This window comes from Tenrec ecaudatus, chromosome 10 (genome assembly GCF_050624435.1).
Source record: "Tenrec ecaudatus isolate mTenEca1 chromosome 10, mTenEca1.hap1, whole genome shotgun sequence".
In the NCBI taxonomy this organism is placed as follows: Eukaryota; Metazoa; Chordata; class Mammalia; order Afrosoricida; family Tenrecidae; genus Tenrec; species Tenrec ecaudatus.
In genome coordinates, this window is record NC_134539.1 from 98,802,769 (window position 1) to 98,822,883 (window position 20,115).

Below are 20,115 nucleotides of genomic sequence, written 5' to 3' on the forward strand. Positions count from 1 at the left end.
GGTCCTGTAAACAATGCACAATCTATCAGGGAGTTATGAGGGTGGGAAGGGGAGGGGTGGAAAGGAGCTGATACCAAGGGCTCATTATAAAGTAAATTTCTAGAAATGAATGAGCACAACACATGTAAGAACATGCCTAGTTCCATTGATGTATGATTGTGTGTGTACGAGCCTATGTTAGACAGGGTTCTAGAACCCTACTCCTGGTACCAATTTTGTTAGACAGGGTTCTCTAGAGCAACAAAACCAGAACACTAATAATTATATATATAATATATATATAACATAAGAAATAAACCATTCATTAATCTATAAAACAGTACAAATGGCTCAGTACAACTCACTCCCGTGAAATAACTGTGAGACACTGGCAGTCCTTCAAGCCTTGAGGGCTGCTGGGTAGTCCTCTGTAGAGCATTTCAGACTATTTGGCCACAGGCAGCAAACAGCAAGGCAGGTAGGTCAACAACAGTTAGCCAGATGACAGGGTCCAACAGTCCTGAGCTCAAGAGCTGTATATTCCAATAGTGTGGCAAAGCAGGTCTTGAAGGAACCTCAAATTACAGCAACACAGTGCACAGGTTAGGTGTCTCACAGGTAGCATAGCTTGCAAATTGAGGCACAGAACAATCAACACAGCTGTACCCTGGTCCGATGATCAAAGAGCAAGAGACAAGAAAGGCGAGGCGCATGGAGCCATTTATCTCTCTGCCTTTCAATTAATTCCACATGAGTTCATTGGCCAGGTTGGCACAATAAACATTAACAATCTCAGAGCCCGAAATAAAATGATTTAAAAAAAGACGTACAGTCTTGGAAACCACATATTGTATCTACATGAATCAAAAACCACTCAGTGGCAGTGAGTTTGCTTTTGTTTTTGTTTGAGACAGGAAGTGGTACCACCAGTAATTCAAATAAAAGCAAGGTCAGCTATTGTGGACAGTTTCAGTGGAGCTTTCAGACTACAGTAGACTAGGAAAAAAGGCCAGGTCAACTACTTTCTGGAAATTGGCCCATGAAAACCCTAAGGATCACAGAATTTGTTTGACATCATCATAAAGGTTGAGCATTTGAGGTTGGAAAAAACTCCAAAGTCACTGCCATCGAGTGAATTGCAACTCATGTGACCCTACAGGACAGAGTAGAACTGTCCCTATGGGTTTCTGAGATTGTAACACTTAACAGGAGTAGAAGGTTCAACTTTTGTGGCTGCAGTCATAGACACGAGCACATCAACAATCATAATGATGGCACAGGACTAGGCAGGGTTTGGTTTGGTCACACATACATGAGGTTGCTGGGAGTTGGAATTGACCTGAAGACAACTGACAACAAATATCTTTAGGGTTCTGCGCTGGGAATGGGGATGGAAATGTGAGATAGAGTTCTTTCCCTCAAGGAGTCGACAACATTGGTGGCAAGAGAGTACATACACATGAAAAGGATGCATCCCTTGCCCAAGAATAATCTAAGTGCTGAAAGGAGTGGGGTGCTCAATGATTGGTATTTGTATAAGACAGTGGTTCTCAACCTTCCTAATGCTGCCACCCTTTAATATAGTTCCTCATGTTGTGGTGACCCCCAACCATAAAATTATTTTCATTGCTACTTCATAACTGCAATTTTGCTACTGTTATGAATCGGGTGACCCCTGTGAAAGGGTTGTTCGACCCCCAAAGGTATAAGATAAAGTGTGTTGCATATACAGAATATTATCAAAATTGCTATGAATGATAACTTTGCTAATTTGGAATAGGGAGAGATTGGAACAAGCATAAAGTGTGTTGCATATACAAAGTATTATCAAAAATTCTATTAATAATAACGTTACGAATTTGGCATAGAGAGAGATTTGGAAAGGCGTGGAGACTATTCAAACAAAAACAACCCTCTGTAGCACTTTTCAGAAGCCCTGGCAGGGTTTGCACTGGGCTGCTAATTGTAAGGTCAATGGTTTGCTCACTCCTTTGACGAAGAAAAATGTAGCTTTCTGCTTCTGTAAGATTTAAAGCCTCGGAAACCCATAGGGGTAATTCTAATTCTATCCTACAGGGTCGTTATGAGTCAGGGTCAATTTGATGGCAGTGAGGTGTTTTTGGTTTACACAAGCATTTTTGCATCCTTTACCGTGTTTAATTTTCTCAGCCATCTTAGGATATTTATATTGTTTATGTTATTATTGTTTCTGTTGGGGACAACATTTCTTCCATGGAGAAATGATGCATGAGAGTGATAAATGGTTGGCCCAAAGATCCCACAGCTAGTAGAGCATGGAGCCAGAATTGAATCTGTTTTCTAATTCCCAAGTCTCACTTTCCCCTTTATCTTCTATCCTCTCTTTAACAGTGGTGGACTTTTATGTAGATGCGAGGAACAGAGACTAATTTGATACATAGGAAACTGAGCGATCGTGGCTTGGAAACTAGAGTTCTCAGGGTGTGTTTCAGGCAGAACCACCAGCTAAGCCTGGCTGCCTGGAAGGATGGGTAAGAGGGCTAGGACCGTGAACGAAGGGGAAGAAATGGGCAGTTTAGGTTTGTGAACAGGAAAGTGACATCTATGAAGGTAAGCCAAGAGGTATTGCCATTGGGTTCCCATTCAGACATGCATTGTCTTATTCCAAACAAAGCATGTCTCTGTAATCAATTGGTGGCTGCAGACAAGCATTTTCCATAATAGACTTAACTTAGTCTTATTAAGATGTCTTCAGAAAGTGGGGAGATCATTTTTTTGTTCCATGGGGCAAAAAAGATTTTGAGATCAGGGTTAATACCAAAACAATTTAACAAAACTCAAGCGGATATTTTGCCAAACCATTGAAGCTTTGCAACAAATTTATGGAAATGCTGCTCCACGTAAAATAGTTTAAGTGGATCAAGAGTTTAAAGGTAGATTGGGAAGACTTCAAAGATGAACACAAGGCAGAGGTCAGCTCAGAAAGGCATGGTGACTGGTTTTGGCGATTCCACTTGGATACTCTTGATAGAGCTTCTTACACGACACAGGATGATCAGAGGACTTACTAGAATGATGTTTGGGAAGAATTGACAATTCACTTGCTCATTCACGGAGGGTCCCAAGGACTGTCCTTTAAGGATTTCATTGGGAAATCTTACCCCATCCAACCTACAATTTTGATCTTGCCCCCTTTAGAATTCTCTTTGTTTACCAAACTCAAAGAGTTCTTAAAATGAACATGATATGACCCCTTGAGGATGGCGAGACTGTCATTTTGAAGCTGAAGGTAAGCTGAAGGTCATACAGTTCTTCATCGAAGGGCTGGAGAGGGCACCACCCCCTCCCAAAGTGCAGAGCCCTTGATGGCGGACATGCCAAGAAACAATAGCTTCACTTTTTGACCTTTTTGCTTAATAAACTTTTCTATGATTTTGCAGCAAGGTTTTTTTTTAACTCACCCTCCTATATAGAGGCACACCTCATTTAATACACTTTGCAGCTGTCATATATTTTACAAATTGAAGGTTTGTGGAAATCCTATATCAAGCAAATCTATCAACACCATTTTTCCAACAATATGTGCTCACGTTGTGTCTCTGTTTTACATTTGGTAATTAATCATAGAGTCTCAAGCTTCCTCACGATGCCATTACACACTAAGCAGACTACATTAAAATGGAAACAAAAATAATTCCTGTGAGTCACTTCATTGTGATATATGCCTATTGCGTTGTGGTGGCTCAGCTCTACTGAAACCCATCAACTACGGGTGATGTTGAGGCCAAGCTACATATTCGGTATAGCTTCTAGCATCATGACATCAAGGATTCAATGTACATAATATGATGACACACTGACAGATGAGCACTGGTATGTTACATGCCCTGGAGTAAAAATTCAAAATTTCCATCAGAAAAGCCTCTCCTAAAAAATTCCACTTTCCTTTACATGGATGCTGCTGGTTGGTTTCTTTTCTTCCCATTCTGTGTCTCCTTCTGCTCCTACCAGTTCTCAGTTGCTCCACGACTCTGTAGAGTCATTTAGCATTTCTTCCATGCACAGTTTCATTTTTCGGGTTGATCAGTAAACAAAACAAAAAACTAGTCCTCAAGTCAAGAAGATCACTTCTTTCCTTGGAAGCAAATTTGGCAACCATCCGTTATCATTCAAGTAAGTCCTCTTGGGGGGAGGGGAGTTTCTCTCCTCTATCCCACTATTCCCCATAGCCCATCATTTGGTACGCTACCAATCATCCCATCTCTTCCCGTGAGGAGAAGGATTTTGTGAATGAGGATTTGTCTCCAGTTTTGTTAACTGTAAGCAATCACCTTGTCACTTCTACAGAGCAGTGCTGGTTCAGGGATAGACTTCCCCCCATGACCCAGGCAGAGCCCTGGGTTAGATTTCTGATCAATAAACCTCGTGCATAGTCATTATATATTTATGATTGAAGGCTTGCATGTTCTTTTGAGGCTGAACAGACATCAGCAGGACTTCCACACTGAGAAGGACTAGGAAGCAAAGCCTGGTGACCTACTTGCAAACATCAGCCAACGAGGACTTTATGGATCTCAACAGTCTGATTTGTGACCGATCGTGGAGATAGATTAGTACGCCTGCAGGACTGGGAAGCATTTCATACCACTGTGTGGGGTTACTCATGTGTCAGAGGCCACCCCTCTGGCTTCTAAAAATAACAAAGTGAAGGTAGTTTTATTATTATTAGAAGCCAAGAGGGATGATATTTTCAAAAGCAAACGATAACAACGAAGCTGAAGAAAAGATGGACATGGGGAAGGGATTTGGCCTGATAACATAGCAGCAGGAAACAGGTGGAAGCTAAAGACAGGGACTCAGGAGTTAGTGGGTGTTAAGGACACACATTTTTCCTGATTTTCTAAGGAGCACATCTCTACTTATCTCAACGCAAGGTGCATTCACAGGAAATGTCGATTTCCATGGTGCAGTGAGGAGCGGGCAGTAGCAGCGGGGACAGAGCGGGCACTAGGGAAAAAGTGTGAGTAAGGTCATTGCGTGGAGGCTACTTGAGAAGAAAGGACGATTAACTGTGCGGAGAGAGGGATCATATCTTAGTCCTCACGACTCAGGCAACCTGAGAGCTTATGCAACAGATGGAATTTCCAGAAGCAGCAGTCAGCATCAGAACTTTCCAGGCCAGGCTTACAGGATGGGCCCATCACGACTGACTTTCATGCTTATTGAAGTCACTTAACTGAAGATTTGAATGATGTTCTCAGATTCTAGAACTAGGGGAGCCCCTGAATAGTAGCTGATCTAGGACCCACTTTACAAAATCAGAGCTTGAAGCTCTGGATAGAGGCACTAATATAGAAAATGCACTGCCATTTGGTTCCCACGCATAGCAACTCAGCAAGCCAGAGTAGAACTGCTCCTGTGGGTTTCTGAGATTATCAATCTTTATGAGAGTCGAAAGCCTCATATTTCAACTGTGGCCCTCTTGGTGGTTTTCAGACTGACGACCTTGCAGTTGGTCAGCAGCCCAAAGGGTAATCCCCTAGGCCGCCAGGGGCCCTCTAAGTAAAATGTGATAAAGGTAAAAACTGACCTGTTCTTCTACTTACAAATCCAACACAGCTCGTTAAGAACATTTAAAAATGCACACAATACCTACCCTCTTTTGACTGCTGGCCTCGATCCATGGAAGCTTGGGAATGCAAAAAGTGTAAGAGGCTTAGAAAGAGCATGCTTTAAACCGGGTTTGATGAAATTCCAACGAGGAGCCATAGCAAATGTTTTCAAGTGGAAAAACGGAGGTTTGTTCAGGGTAAGCAGCTGGTCGCGCAGCTAGTAAGTGGCCGAGCGGCAACTGAAACCACCATCTCTGGGTTCTCAGGCCAGTTTGTCTTTACACAACAACACAGCTGCTTCTGCGTTTGCAAGATCCCATGAGACACTAATGCTGCCCGAACGCCCACGCTTCCCAGAATTACCCGCGGACGAGGGCTCCTTCTCGAAAACACCACCGAGAGCTTGTGAGGATGGCCCGGGGACATTGTGTTTGCAGAAGAAATGCTACCAGCTAGGTCTTCACAGTAAGCTGGAGACTTTCCTGCCTGGCTGTGAGTAGCTGGGACTGATGGCTGACAGTGGCCCCTTTTATCTATTAGCTGTATTTTTGCTACTTCAGCTAAAGCTTCATTAGAAGCACGAAAAGCATGACCAAATACATTTTTCTATTATGGTTTTTTTTTTTTTTTTACTTTTGTCACATCACCGATTGAAGCTGAACAACACGACATGTTGCCGCTTCACCCATAAGTGGTGTTTTTTAATCTGCCCTTTTTGACGGCTCAGTGGGTCACCGGCAAAAGGCCCAATGAGTGCTTTTAAAAGGGGGTATTGTTGGGTTCTTACTGAAGTCTTACTATGATAGAATTATCTGCTTCCTTGATAGAGACCAGGGTTTGATTCTCTACAATGTATCTCATGTACACCAATCTGCCCATTGTGGCTTCCGTGTTCCAGTAGGATTTTGATCCATTGTGCAAAGGTTTGCCATGAGTCAGGAATTGACTCAACAGTAGCTAATAATAACATTAAAAAAGAATAGAGATCCTAAAAAGCAACATTGTATGAGGAGATCTCACAAAGTTCATGGAAAAGTGGAATGACAAGATCAGGGATTTTTTTTGGCATGGACTTTTTGAACCCCCTTTTATATACAAAACAAACAAACAAAAACTATACCATCTGCTGAATACAACAGCCAACATGTAGATTTATAACATTAAAATACTAAGGAAGGCCTGCAAGTCAGAAGGCTGGGATTTAGATCCTGAGTTTACCACATAGGCTATGTGAATTTGGACCAGTGACTTAACCTTTCTGAGTCTGTTTCCTCTTCAATGAAAAGAGGAGTGTAGCAATGTCTAAGAGGTTGAGCTATTGTGTTGAATGAGCGAATGAATACATTGTAAGTTACCCTTCATAAGGCGCCATCATTTGAGAAAGTAGAGAGTAGATGGGACCCTGTGGACGGGATAGTCTGAGGTCGAGAAACCAGGTATTTCTTCTGAAGAAAGCAATGGACGTTGCCATTGACAGGAGGAGGCTCAGGGTCCCTAACCTTGCTTTTTTATGGGTTTCACGTTGCTGTAGGATGAGATTTGTCAGCTGACCACAGCTTGGCGCTGTCTACCCAGTTCTCCTATCTGGCACATTGAAGATGGCCAATTTTCTATTCAAATAGCTCAGGACATTTTTTTTTCAGCCACCCCTCTTTCTTCAACAATAAAGCAAAACAAGAAAGATGGCGCTTGTATACCTTAAAGTAAGGTGAACAACCAATCTGATTTGCCTAGGATTGCAGTTTATGAGATTTTCAGTTTTAAAATCAACCCCAGTACCATCAATTTCATTCCAATTCCTGGCTACCCATGTGTATCAGAGCAGAACTGTGTTCCAAAGTGTTTTCAAAGACTGATTTCTCAAAAGTTTATGGAGGCTGACACATCTCTCTGATCTTTTTGTTAACTATAGAGTGAGTTAGTCGACTGCACCCAACAACCCCCCAAAACCAAACTACCATCATTGTAGTTGGGTCAGTTCTGACTTATGACAACCCCATGTGTTGCATCGACTTTCAAAGCTGGGGCATTTTGGAAGCAGAGCCAAAGCCTTTCTTCCGAGGTGACTCTGTGTAGGTTCAAACCGCCAATCTTTTTGGTAGTAGTTGCATACCTAACAATATGTGTCACTGAAGGACTCCAAAAATCAGGTCAGTTCTAGACAAATTGGCAACACTGATCACCCTACTTGAAAGATGAGTAGAGGTATAATGGCAAATTACTCAGACTTAACCCAGATGAGGCTTAATGGAACCAGTTTGAGACCACCCACCATGCCATCCAAGCCATGATGGTGAAGAAATTCATACTCGCAACTTCTGTTTTCCCAACTGTGACTCATATACAGTTCTTGGCATTGAGCTGATACCATAGTAAGCATGCATTCATCTAATCCTGTCTCTATCAGACATTATTTTCTTTTCCAAACAATTTTATTAGGAGCTAAGCCTGACATCAAACCATTCCATAGTTTAATCACATCAAGTGGTATTATACAATTACTAGCAAAATCAGTTTCAAAACATTTTCTTCCTTCTTGAACTCCTTGAAAGCAGTTTTCCCTTACCCCCTCCCTTCTCCCCACGGTACCATCCAGAAACCCTTATTCTACTTGTTGTCACTATAGAATCACCTATTCTGGCTTTCATATACCAAAAAAAAAAAATAGGAAGAACCATAACAGAGATTCAAGAAGGCTACAATCAATGGAAAAAATGCAACAGAGATAAACCCCAATATGAAAAAAACACCCAAAAAACCAACCAAAAATGAAAAACCGCAGAAAATATTGAAAACCAGATCAAGCTCAAAGTGTATCAGAGGGGAGATCAAGTGACAAGGTTTTAACTATTAATCTCAGATTTATCATTTTAAACCACTCTTGTCATTTCTCTAATACTCTCTGTCTGATAACCTGGTAATTCCCATCACTCAATAATGCTAGGGGGGAAATCATGGGAGGCTTATATCTTTAACAAATATCATTTTATTTGGGGCTCGTACAAATCACAATCTATACATCCATCCATTGTGTCAGGCACCTTTGTACATTTGTTGCCATCATCTTTCTAAAAATATTTTCTTTCTACTTGAGCCCTTGGGATCAGCTCATTTCCCCTCTCCCCCCTTTACCCTTCCCTCATGAACCCTTCATAATTTATAAATTATTATTATTTTGTCATGTCTCTCACTGACCAATGCCTCCCTTCACCCATTTTTCTGTTGTCCATCCCCCTGGGAGGGGGTTATAGATTGTGATCAGTTCTGCCTGTCTCCTCCCCGCCCCCAACATTCCCCTTATCCTCCTGGTATGACTAATCTCAATATTGATCCTGAGGGATTTATCTATCCTGGATTCCCTGTGTTTCCAGCTTTTATCTGTACCAGTGTACATCCTCTGGTCTAGCCAGATTTGTAAGGTAGAATTGGGGTCATGATAGTGGGTGGGAGGAAGCATTAAAGAACTAGAGGAAAGTTTTGTTTCATCAGTGCTATACTGCACCCTGACTGGCTAGTCTCCTCCCCGCAACCCTTCTGTAAGGAGATGTCCAGTTGTCTATAGATGGGCTTTGGGTCTCCATTCCACACTCCCCCTCATTCATAATGATATGATTTTTTTGTTCTGGGTCTTTGATGCCTGATACCTGATTCTATTGATACCTCATGATCACACAGGATGGTGCGATTCTTCCATGTGGGCTTTATTACTTCTTAGCCAGATGGCTGCTTGTTTACCTTCAAGTCTTTAAGACCCCAGATACTTTTTTTTAATTAATAAATATTTTTGTTGGGGCTCATACAACTCTTATCACAATCCATACATACATCAATTGAGCAAAGCACCCTTATACATTCGTTGCCCTGGTCATTCTCAAAATTCACCTTCCACTTGGGTTCCTGGAATCAGCTCAGTTTCCTTTTTTCCCCCTTCCCCTCCCTCCCCACACCCCCCTTCCCCCTGCTTCCTTAATAGTTTATAAATGATTATTTTATCTTATCTTACACTGCCCGGCGTCTCCCCTCACCCACCTTCCCATTGCCCAACTCCCAGAGAGGAGGTTACACATAGATCTCCAAGATAGGTTCTCCCTTTCTACACCCCCTTCCCTCCCGGTGTTGCCACTCCAAGACTCCAGATACTTTTGATAGCCAGGCACCATCAGCTTTCTTCACCACATTTACTTATGTACACGCTTTGTCTTCAGTGATCGTGTCATGAAAGTGAGCATCATGGAATGCCAGTTTAATAGAACAAAGTGTTCTTGCATTGAGGGAGTACTTGAGTGGAGGCCCAATGTCCATCTGCTACCTTAATACTAAACCTATAAATATATGCACATAGATCCATTTCCCCATCATCATATATAAATGTATTTGCATATGCACATGCCTGGATTTAGACCTGTATAAATGCCCTTTGTGGAGGTTAATATCTTGTGTAGATCCTGAAAATGCACTTTGGATTGCCACTGTATTGTATTTTTCTCTCCACATTACTGAGGGCATATTATGTACTGGGAGGAATGTAAGAGTTGGGGAATGAAACAGTCTCTCTCCTGATGGAAATAATATCCTAGTGTGTGTTTATATGTGAACAAACAACAAATTAATATATACGTGATATCAAGTAGTGATATCTGCTCTGAAGAGGGGCAAAAAAAGTTGGATGAGGAAGAGAAATCATGATTGTGTGGTGTCTAATTTGAATTGATCAATTAGGGAAAGACTTTCTGAAGAGATGAGATGATACTCAAGCAGACACTTGAATGAAGTGGAGGGGTAAGCCATGAGAATAGCAAAGCCCAAAGCAAGCCTACTGCCATGGAGTTGATTTGAACTCACGGAGACCCTATATAGATAGAGTTTCTGAGCACCTAACTATTTATGAAAGCAGACAGTCTCACTTTTCTCCCAGGGAATGGCTGGTGGGTTAAACCTCTGACATTGCTTATGCAGCCCAATGACTTACCCCCAGCACCCACAGGGGTCCTGTGAGGCTATCAAAGTGACATGGTATTCCAGTAGAGAACACAAATGGAAAAGCTCTACAAGGTGGATGTGCCTGTACAGGTACAGAAGAAAGAGTTCTGCACAGGTACAGAAGAAAGGTACAGCTGAAAGAGCTGGGTTGACAGTAATTCGGTAATTGAGGTCACCAAGCTAGCCAGGGCCTCAATGGTTCAGAACCTGGGACACCATTTGTGTGCCATTTGGTTGTACTGCGGTGGCTTGTGTGTGGTTGTGATGTTGGAAATTATGCCGGTGATATTTCAAATACCAGCAGAGCACCCATGGGACAGGTGGCACTTGCAGACTAAGACAGACTAGGAAGAAAGATCTGGTGATCTACTTCCAAACATTCTCCAGTGAACTCCCTAGGATCACCACAGGGTTTTCCATAAAGTATTAGGTGAGCAGTTCAAATGTACCAACTGTTCTCCGGGGATAGAGGTAGGGGTTTTGCTCCTGTAAAGATTTCCAGCCTCGGAAGCCCTCAGTGTAAGTTCTACTCTGCCTTTATAGGGTCTCTGTGATTCAGAATTCACTTGAGGAAGATCAGTTTTTTGTTTGTTTGTTTTCTAGACCCAGAGGTCCCTAAATTGGAAGGCATCACACGACAGCTGCAACAACGAACTCCAATCTAAGTGACCGTGAAGACGAGGCAGGAAGGAGCATATAGCTCTGTTGCATTGCACCTAGGTCTCCAGGAGTTGGCGCTGACTCCATAGTCATTAGCAACAGCAGGCTGAGTTAAGGTCCGGGTTTGCATGTCAGCTGTGATTAAAAAAGCATCTTTTTCCCTTCCTCATTCGGTACACTGTTGGGCCTCTTCCTTCTAACTCAACTTTGCTTCGTTCCGCTAAAGAAAAAGAATGGAGCGTCTGCCCTTCCCTTAGCAAGTGGTTTAGGAAGACCTTGCCTCAGACCTTGAGGATAAAACTTTGCCACCTCTAAGAGCTTCTGAAGGGCCTGTGTGCGGGAAAGGGCGTCACAGTGCGGAAGACCCATGAGACCTGCCCCAGTGACTATTGGAAAGAAGCCATGTTTTCTTTGCCCAAAGAAAGGAGGGGAACCAATCACAATCTAGAACCCCCTCCCAGGGGCACAAATAATGAAAAAGTGGGTGAGGGGTGATGAAGAACAATGTAAGATATGGAAAAAATAATCTCTAATTTTTCAAGTGTTCATGAGGGAGGGTGGGCTGGGGAGGGAGGGGGAAGAAGTGGGGAGCGGGTATCAGGGGCTCAAGTGGGAAGAGAATGCGTTGAAAATGATGATGGCGGCATAGGTACAAATGTGCTTGACACGCTGGAGGAATACCTGGATTGTGATAAGAGATGTAAGTGCCCCCAATAAGATAAAAGTATTTTTTTTAAGAAAGAAAGAAAGGAGGTGTCACTTCCTGTCCCTACCCCCCTGCCCCACCGGGCATCAAGGTGGAGTGGGACTGAGGAAAGGGCAGGCAAGGCGAAGGGGAGCGCAGTCCAAGAGGGGAGCTCCCCCCAGGCAGGACTAAGTGCGAGTGGAGGCCGTTGGGTGCCTGCACGAGCTAGTCCCATTGCGTGGCCCCAGAGCATATTGAGACTGAGTGGTGGAAAGGCTGGGGAATTGGGCTGGTTGAAGGAATTTGATAACAGGGCCCTTCATGTCACTGAGCTAGAAGGATATTTTTCGAAAGTTCGTAAATCACCAAGTGATTAGTAAATCACCTCAAAAGAAAGGAGGAAAGGAAAGAAGGGAGAGAGAGAGAGAGAGAGAGAGAGAGAGAGAGAGAGAGAGAGAGAGAGAGAGAGAGAGAGAGAAGGGAAGAAAGACCTGAATGAATATATAGGCATGCCATTCTATTACATTTGCATATTATATGTGTAATTATAGATAATTATAGGTACTATATAATTGTGAGGCAGACTAGCAAAAGAAACTCCATTTTTGCAAGCTGCTAAGTAACTTGCCCGTTCCTCCCGCCATCTCAGAGAGTTGACTGCTAGTTGACCTGCCCATTCTTCCTCCCCTTATGGGAACGTCTCTGCTGGTGGTAAATTTTAGAATGTATTCCTATGTTCCCAGGTTCTGGATACTACAATTAGTTTTGATTATTCTTCAATATATCATTTGTTCTGATTCAAAATTGTTCCCTTGGATGTCGTCATCTGAATGGTATAGTTAATTTTATTATGGTCACCAGGATGTTGTAATCAATTTTGGTATTGCTTCTTTTATGATAAAAAATGTACCTTGTAATGCATGCTTTCTCTTCTTGAAGTTACAAGTAATCCATTAATTTTGCTTTCTGCCTCTCCTTCTAGGGTCATGCTTGCTTGAACCCTAGACAGGCGATGAATGAGTTTTTTAGCTTTAAGTAAGGACTGGGATGTGGACTCGGGAATGCAATCAAAGAATCACTTTTAGATTCTATAACCAAATAAAGATTCTTCTAAATTATCAAGACATTATTGTGTCTGTCATTTATTTGAATCCACAATAATTATATATAAATATACTCTTATTGTGTTATGCTCATGTAATATGGATTCGAACCAGACTCCATTCTGACCCACAGAGAACCTACTGACAGAGTAGCACTGCTCCTTAGGGTTTCTGAGGCTGCAACTCTTTTTTGTTACATTCCATCTAGTCGGCTCCAACCCATAGCGACCCCATGTACAGCAGAGCAAAGCACTGCCTGGTCCTGCACATCTTCATAATTGCTCCTAGCTTGAGCCCGTTGTTGCAGCCACTGTGTCAATCCTTCCTCTCTGTCACTGTCCCTCTACCTTACCAAGCATCACGTCGTTCCCCGGGAACTGGTCTCCCTGAAAAGAAAGCCTCATCTTTCTCACTCAGAGAGAGCTGATAGGTTTCACCCTGTGTTAGTACCCTCTATACTACCAGGGGTCCATTGTAGTGTGTATATTGTATAATAAATTGAAGAATGTGGTAGAATGCTCACCTTTGATGAAGCAAACTGAGGTACTCTGATGGCATGGGAGGATAAGCATGGGACAGTGGACTGCAAGATCTGCAGTTCAAATCTACCGTTCCCCCCTAGGAGAAAGATGAGGCTGTCTTTGTACAGATTTAAAGCCTATGAAACCCTCGTACATCATAGAAACCTATAAGCCTTGGTTATGAGGGCGACCTGCTTTTGAATTCCAACCAACGCACTTCTTGGGGAACCACTTGTCTCTCAGTGAGGCTTGTGGGTTTTTATCATGCGGAATAGGGTTCCACAGAGCTTCTGTACTAAGGGTGGGAGGAAAGGCTTGCTGACGTATTTCCTAAAAGTAGACATTAAAAACCCAACAGATCACAATGATGCCAACCAAAATCACTCATGGAAGTGGTACAAGTCCTGGCAGCCTTTTAGTCTTTTGTCCCATTGTGTCTGGAGCCTGTGTGTGTGTGTGTCTGTTACAACCGCTGACAACAACATACATCCTAACATATCAAGTCTGGGTACTCTGGATTGTTTTCAGAATAGTGTAAAACCTTATGATTCAGTTGCTACCTTTCTCATCCATCCCTTTAAATAAAATGTCTCTCAGTTTGAGGTTTCGTGTGACTTCATTTTCCCCAAGAGGGAGGCTCGAGCCATGGTTTGCTTTGAGGAGTTGAGAAGATGCTGAGACCTCCTTGTGAAGGTCGGGCTACTGTCATCTAAGAAAAGCCCGGGTTGGGTTTGTTCCCCAAGGGGAGTCTTTTACTCCATCACCAGGCAGCCTTCCTTTTCCTGCTGGCTTCTCAAAGCAGCATCTTGCTGGCCCTGGGAGCCAGGAAGGAGGAATCAGGCTGTTAAATTCCATTCTTAAGTAAGGATCTTTCCATCTGTCCACTGCCAATTCTTCTGCCTCCTGCTTAGGAAAGTCTGACTGATGAGGGCCGCAGTGACGGTGCCTGGGGACATTGATATCTGTAACATGTGCCCAAACCTCTGCCCTGGCCAATTCAAGTTTGCTCACTGACAGCTGCTGGGTTTGAGCTCTGGAATGTTAATCCTCACAGAAAGCTGGTATGAAAGGTGACAGCTCTTAGCAGCTGTGCTAATGGTCTCATCCATCAAGTGTCCCTCTCCTTTCCACCGATTTCTTGTCACTTATATCCATATTTTGATGAGCAGTGGATATGAAATCTTGCCATATTTGCTTCTAAGGTGCATTCTGGCTCCTTCTCCAAGACAGATTTTCACTTGGAAGAAATCATTTGACACATGACATAGGTACTTATGTATGGATGGCCATTCTCTCCTTGGAGGAGATGTGCTTCCTGAGGGGAAGGACTGCGTTTTGTTTACTGTTACCCCACAAAACTTAGACAAACACCTGGCACATAGTAGATTCTTCAAAGCCACTTGTCAAGTGTGTAAATGAATGGGTCCTATCAGGAGGGGCGGCTTAGAGAATGTTTTCCTCAGCATTATAAATTAAAACCTAGAGCTATTTCATAGCAACACGTAGAGAAAAAGATAGCTGGGTGAGGTAGGCAGGAGGAAAAGCGATACTGGGTGGAGGCAGAGGTACACAATATTGCATGTTCTTCACAGCCGCGAAGAACGGGTTGAGTACTCAATTTGGGAGCAAATGATTTTCCAAATTAGAAACAAAAGACGGTTTTACTTTAGAAATGTACTGAGCTCTTGTTTATTCAACAGCTAGGGAGAAGGAAACACTGCAAAACAAGCGGCCCCAAGGAGCACATTCTGTGCATTTCTCCAGCCACTTGGTTGCATCAGGCAGGCGCTTACTCCGTGCTGATCTTGGTGTGCACCTCCCGGCTCTTGACCCGCAGCTTGTTGACCTGGGACTCGGCAATGTCAGCCCGCTCCTCGGCCTCCTCCAGCTCGTGCTGGATCTTGCGGAACTTGGCCAGGTTGACGTTGGATTGTTCCTCCTGGGAAGAGAGAGAACTTCCTGAGAAGAAGTCTTCGTGGTTCTCACTAAGGATTATTGCCTCCGATCAAAGCCTGTTCCTCTATGATCTGTTTGTCATACCTGACTAAAAGCTGGGACAGAAACTCTACCATAATTCTATTTTTATGACTTGAAAGTTTAAAAAAAAGAGAGATGGAAATGGAGGGGCAGTCTTATTTACATTAAACCCCTGTGTGTGTGAACTCTGTTCTTGGTGTGTGCACTCAGTGGAAAGGAGACCCATGCACCGTACGGAGCTGAGGAAGTAAGAGGAAGCTCAAGCTCAAACTTGGGGAATCCCACCTTAAAAAATATTTCATGATATACTTTCACTCTGATAGAGTATGGGAAAAGGTGAGTGCTAGGAAGAAAGGTAGACTCCCTGGTAGCTCAGCGGGTTAAGCATTGCCTTGGGCAATGGATAGGTTGGTGTTTCAGATCCACCAGCAGCTCTGTGGAAGAAAGCTGAGGCTGTCTGCTTTTGTGAGGATTTACAGCCTCTACAACCCTGTGGGCAGTTTTTTCAACTCTGTCTTCTAAGGTTGCTATGAGTCAGCCTTGACTGGAAGGCACGGGGGCGGGGCTGGGATTGGGTGGAGGTGGGGGGGGTGTTGTGAGGAAGAAGGTATGTCACCACTTTTGGCATAATTTCCAGGTGTGGCGTTCCCTTTTCTTTGTTCCCCTTGCCTTCCTATTTTAGGAACCCTGGGCATGTAGGGGTTACTGGTTGGGCTGCGGCAATCTGCTTGGTTGGCAGTTCGAAAACACCAGTAACTCAGAAGGAGGAAGACTGAGCTTCCTACCCTATAATCGGTTACAGTCTCAGAAACCCACAGGGGTCGCTATGAGTCAGCATTGACTCCACACCAGCTAGATTGTTTGAGTTTCCTTTCCTTCCTATTTCCTTCCTCCCAACCACAATGTGTCTGACAACTAGGAAGAGTGGGGCTGGAGATCCTCCCGAAATGTTCTGACAGCAAATGGAGAGAGAAGGGCTCCAGCCGATGACAGTGGTAATGAGTGAGCTGGTGGAGTAAAAGGTGGCACCTGAGTTTTGAGAACACCTGGTTTGTTTGTTTTTTTTTTGCATTTCTAGAGGTTTAGGAGTATTTATCGTGGTGGTGAGCAGAAGCTCGAATGTGTCTGCTCTTTGTCTCTATCAAGTCAGTCGGGTTATCTGGAATGTTCTTCTTCCTCACAACCTTCCCAAATGTGTCTCCTCATGAAGCCTTACTCTGTCGTGAAGTTAAGTCCGTATTTACCAAAGCATCGCTCTTAAAAGGTTAAGGGTGTGTTCTTATTTTACCTTCTTCTTTCTCATTGGCACATTCTTTTAATATTCTTTCTGCCCTCAAATAAATGTGCATCTTTCAAAGGCTAAAAAAAATACTTACCGCCTCCTCAGCTTGTCTCTTGTATGATTTCACCTTTGCCTGCAGTTTATCTACCAAGTCCTGCAGCCTGAGAACATTCTTGCGATCTTCCTCCGTCTGAAAGTTCGAATAAAAAACCAAAAAACCCTCTGCATGCAGCGCAAAACAGTGAGCCAATTACAGAGTATAAAACAGATCAATCTGGTATGTTGCAGGAAGCCTGGTCAGTTTGGAGGCTTCTCTCAGAGTATGAACACTAGCTAGTCTTGTGAGTGCTGTTGTCCTGGTGGCATAGTAGTTATATGTTGGTCTGCTAACCACAAGGTCAGCAGTTTGAAACTACCAGCCACTCCATGGGAGAAAGATGGAGCTTTCTACTCCCATAGAGAGTTACAGTCTCACACACTCACAGGGGAAGTTCTACCCTATCCTATAGGATCACAATGAGTTGGCATCAACTCAATGGTGCAATTCTACTTATGTCCTGTTTTGTTTCTTTAGCTCAATTCTTACCTCCCAATCTTGGAAAGTATATGTGGCGTGTTGTACGCCATTGATGAGGAAACAAAAGTTTAGAGTGTGAAACTACTTAAGTTCATCAAGCAAGAGAGGCTAAGCTAGGACGAACATCTAGTTCATCTGGCTTTAAATCCACGTGTTCTCTTCCCCCTTATGTTTCCTCCTAGAGGCCTCCCTGATCATCCTAGCTCAATACAGGTCTGTGAGAAGCAACCGTGTAGTTTGTCCGTTGTATGCAACAAGTTCATGTGAGTCTGCGTGAGTGCTACGTAAATAGTCACCAGACTTTCCATTTTCTTCTGGGTAGGCCGTACGGATAGTCTAGAAAGCTATTTTCCCTCTTACCTGGTAGGTGAGCTCCTTCACTCTTCTCTCATGTTTCCGCAAACCTTTCACAGACTCAGCGTTGCGCTTCTGTTCATTTTCAACTTCTCCTTCAAGTTCACGTACCTGCAATCAAACACACACGCACCAACCATATGCAGTCAGTCTTGGGGATAGTAATCCATGCAGGACCAAGTGAAGGTACTGAGTGGACGCCTCCAGCCTGGGAGCCCATGGACGGTAGGAGAGCAGGATAAAAGGAGCACATTTCTTCTCTGTCCAGATTCAAAGAGACACCTACTCTGGCCTCCAGCTTCTGGATCTGCTTCTTGCCCCCCTTGAGGGCCAGCTGCTCCGCCTCATCCAGGCGGTGCTGCAGGTCCTTCACCGTCTGCTCCAGGTTCTTCTTCATCCGCTCCAGGTGGGCGCTCGTGTCCTGCTCCTTCTTCAGCTCCTCGGCCATCATGGCGGCCTAACCAGCAATAAAGCAAGAGAGGCATGAGACCTGGGGGTGGCAGGTGGGGTGCAGGTATCATAAAGACAAAGTGTCCCCTGCTCACGTCTGTGATGGCCTTCTTGGCCTTCTCTTCTGCGTTGCGTGACTCTTGAATTACTTCTTCCACTTCACTCTGGAGCTGTGAAACATCATTTTCCAGCTTTTTCTTGGTGTTGATCAGGCTGGTGTTCTGTTGAAAGAATTGGTGGAAATTGAGAAGATTTGGTGTTTGTTCTCCTGGGACTCGAACAAATGTCTCATTTATCAGCTTTTGCAAGTGACTCAATGCCGGCATATCACTACACTTGAAAAGAGTTGTTGGGTGCAAAATACTAAAATAAACGGTCTCTCTCTAAGAGCCATTGTGGTACAGTGGTCAAACGCTTGGCTGCTAAATCCAAGATCAGCAGTTCAAACCCACCAACTTCATTCTGAGAGAAAGATGTGGCAGTCTGCTTCCATGAAGATTTACACTTTGAAAGCCCCTTGAGGGCATTTCTCCTGTCCTGTAGGTTGCTATGAATCAGAATCTACCTGATGGTAATATATATATATATATATATAAACACATATACTCAACCACTCCCATTAAGTCTGTCCTGACTCTTGGTGGGTTACGAGTTGAGTCCTAAGTTAAAAGTCAGAGTTTCAAACCCATCTGGTGCTGTGGTAGAAAGATGAGGCTTTCTCTTCCAGTAAAGAGTTACAGTTGAAAACCCACGTGGGAAGTTCTACCCTGTCTTCTAGGGTCACTGTGAGTCTCTCTCTCTCTCTCTCTCTCTCTCTCTCTCTCTCTCTCTCTCTCTCTCTCTCTCTCTCTCTCTCTCTCTCTCTCTCTCTCTCACACACACACACGGACACGCGTGCACGCATGCATATGTCAAAGTGTCTTGTTTGTCTAAATGTGTATAAGTATATTTTTATTTCTTTTCTTATTGTGTATTGGGTGAAGGTTAACAGAGCCATTCATCAGTTTCACCTTGAACAATTCATGCACCTTTTGTTTCATCTCATTTACACATTTAGACAAGCAAGGCACTTCTGCGTTGTGATCATGATTTCACCACTTCACAGTACACATGGCCAGTACCTGGGTGTGCAGCAGCTGTACGCGCTCACTGGCATCCAGCAGCTCCTGCTCGGCGATCTTCCTGCTCCTCTCCGTCTGCTCCAGAGACGCCCGCAGCTCCTCCACCTCGGCCTGCAGCAGGCTGCCTCTGCGCTCCACGATCGCCAGCTGCTCCTTCAGGTCCTCCTGGCCCCGCAGGGCATCGTCCAGGTGCAGCTGGGTTTCCTGTTAAGTGGGGGAAATTATATTACCTGTTGGGCTGCTAATCTCAAGGTCAGCAGTTCAAAGCCAGTCACTAAAGAGTTACAGGCTAAGAAACTCCCTGGGGCGGTCCTGTGCTGTCTTATGGGGTTGGAGTTGACTTGATGGTAGTAGTTGGAATTCGGAGTTTGAGTAGGACCCCTTTACCTTGAGGATGCCCTGCGTGTTCCGGTAGTTTCTTAAGCTCTCTGCAGCCAAGCGATTGGCATGGTTCAGCTGGATCTCCATCTCATTGAGGTCTCCCTCCATCTTCTTCTTGACGCGCAGTGCATCGTTCCTGCTCCGGATCTCGGCATCCAGCGTGCTCTGCATGGTCTCCACCACTCGGATGTGGTTTCTCTTCAGCTGGTCAATTTCCTCATCCTTTTCTGCAATTTTCCTATCGATTTCCGACTTGACTTGGTTCAGCTCAAGCTGGATGCGCAAAATCTTCCCTTCTTCGTGTTCAAGAGAAGCCTGAACACAACAATGAGCAAACAGTTGGTAAGGAAAAATAACTTGGATCCTTAGCATACATTTTCTTGTGATATCAATTTGCCTAATTTTACAAAGTAGATATACCAGATACATGACCAGCTGGTAACCCAGTCTTCTA

General features: G+C 43.9%; 1 protein-coding gene and 1 non-coding gene across 2 annotated transcripts in view; both read right to left on the minus strand.

Annotated features, from left to right (window-relative positions):
- Positions 1-6,203: 6,203 nt before the first annotated feature.
- On the minus strand, positions 6,204-6,339 carry LOC142460572 (small nucleolar RNA SNORA21). The gene has a single exon (XR_012786752.1). It is a non-coding gene; the product is annotated as a small nucleolar RNA SNORA21 (small nucleolar RNA).
- An 8,969-nt stretch (positions 6,340-15,308) lies between these two features.
- The window catches only part of LOC142458125 (myosin-8), a 31,345-nt gene continuing 26,538 nt past the window's right edge, over positions 15,309-20,115 (minus strand). Inside the window, exons 32-38 of the mRNA XM_075559168.1 lie at positions 19,668-19,976; positions 19,281-19,484; positions 18,255-18,380; positions 17,996-18,166; positions 17,716-17,820; positions 16,873-16,968; positions 15,309-15,458 (exon numbers count right to left, since the gene is read on the minus strand). Coding sequence (XP_075415283.1) covers positions 15,309-15,458; positions 16,873-16,968; positions 17,716-17,820; positions 17,996-18,166; positions 18,255-18,380; positions 19,281-19,484; positions 19,668-19,976 — 1,161 coding nt within the window. The remainder of the gene's footprint in view (positions 15,459-16,872; positions 16,969-17,715; positions 17,821-17,995; positions 18,167-18,254; positions 18,381-19,280; positions 19,485-19,667; positions 19,977-20,115) is intronic.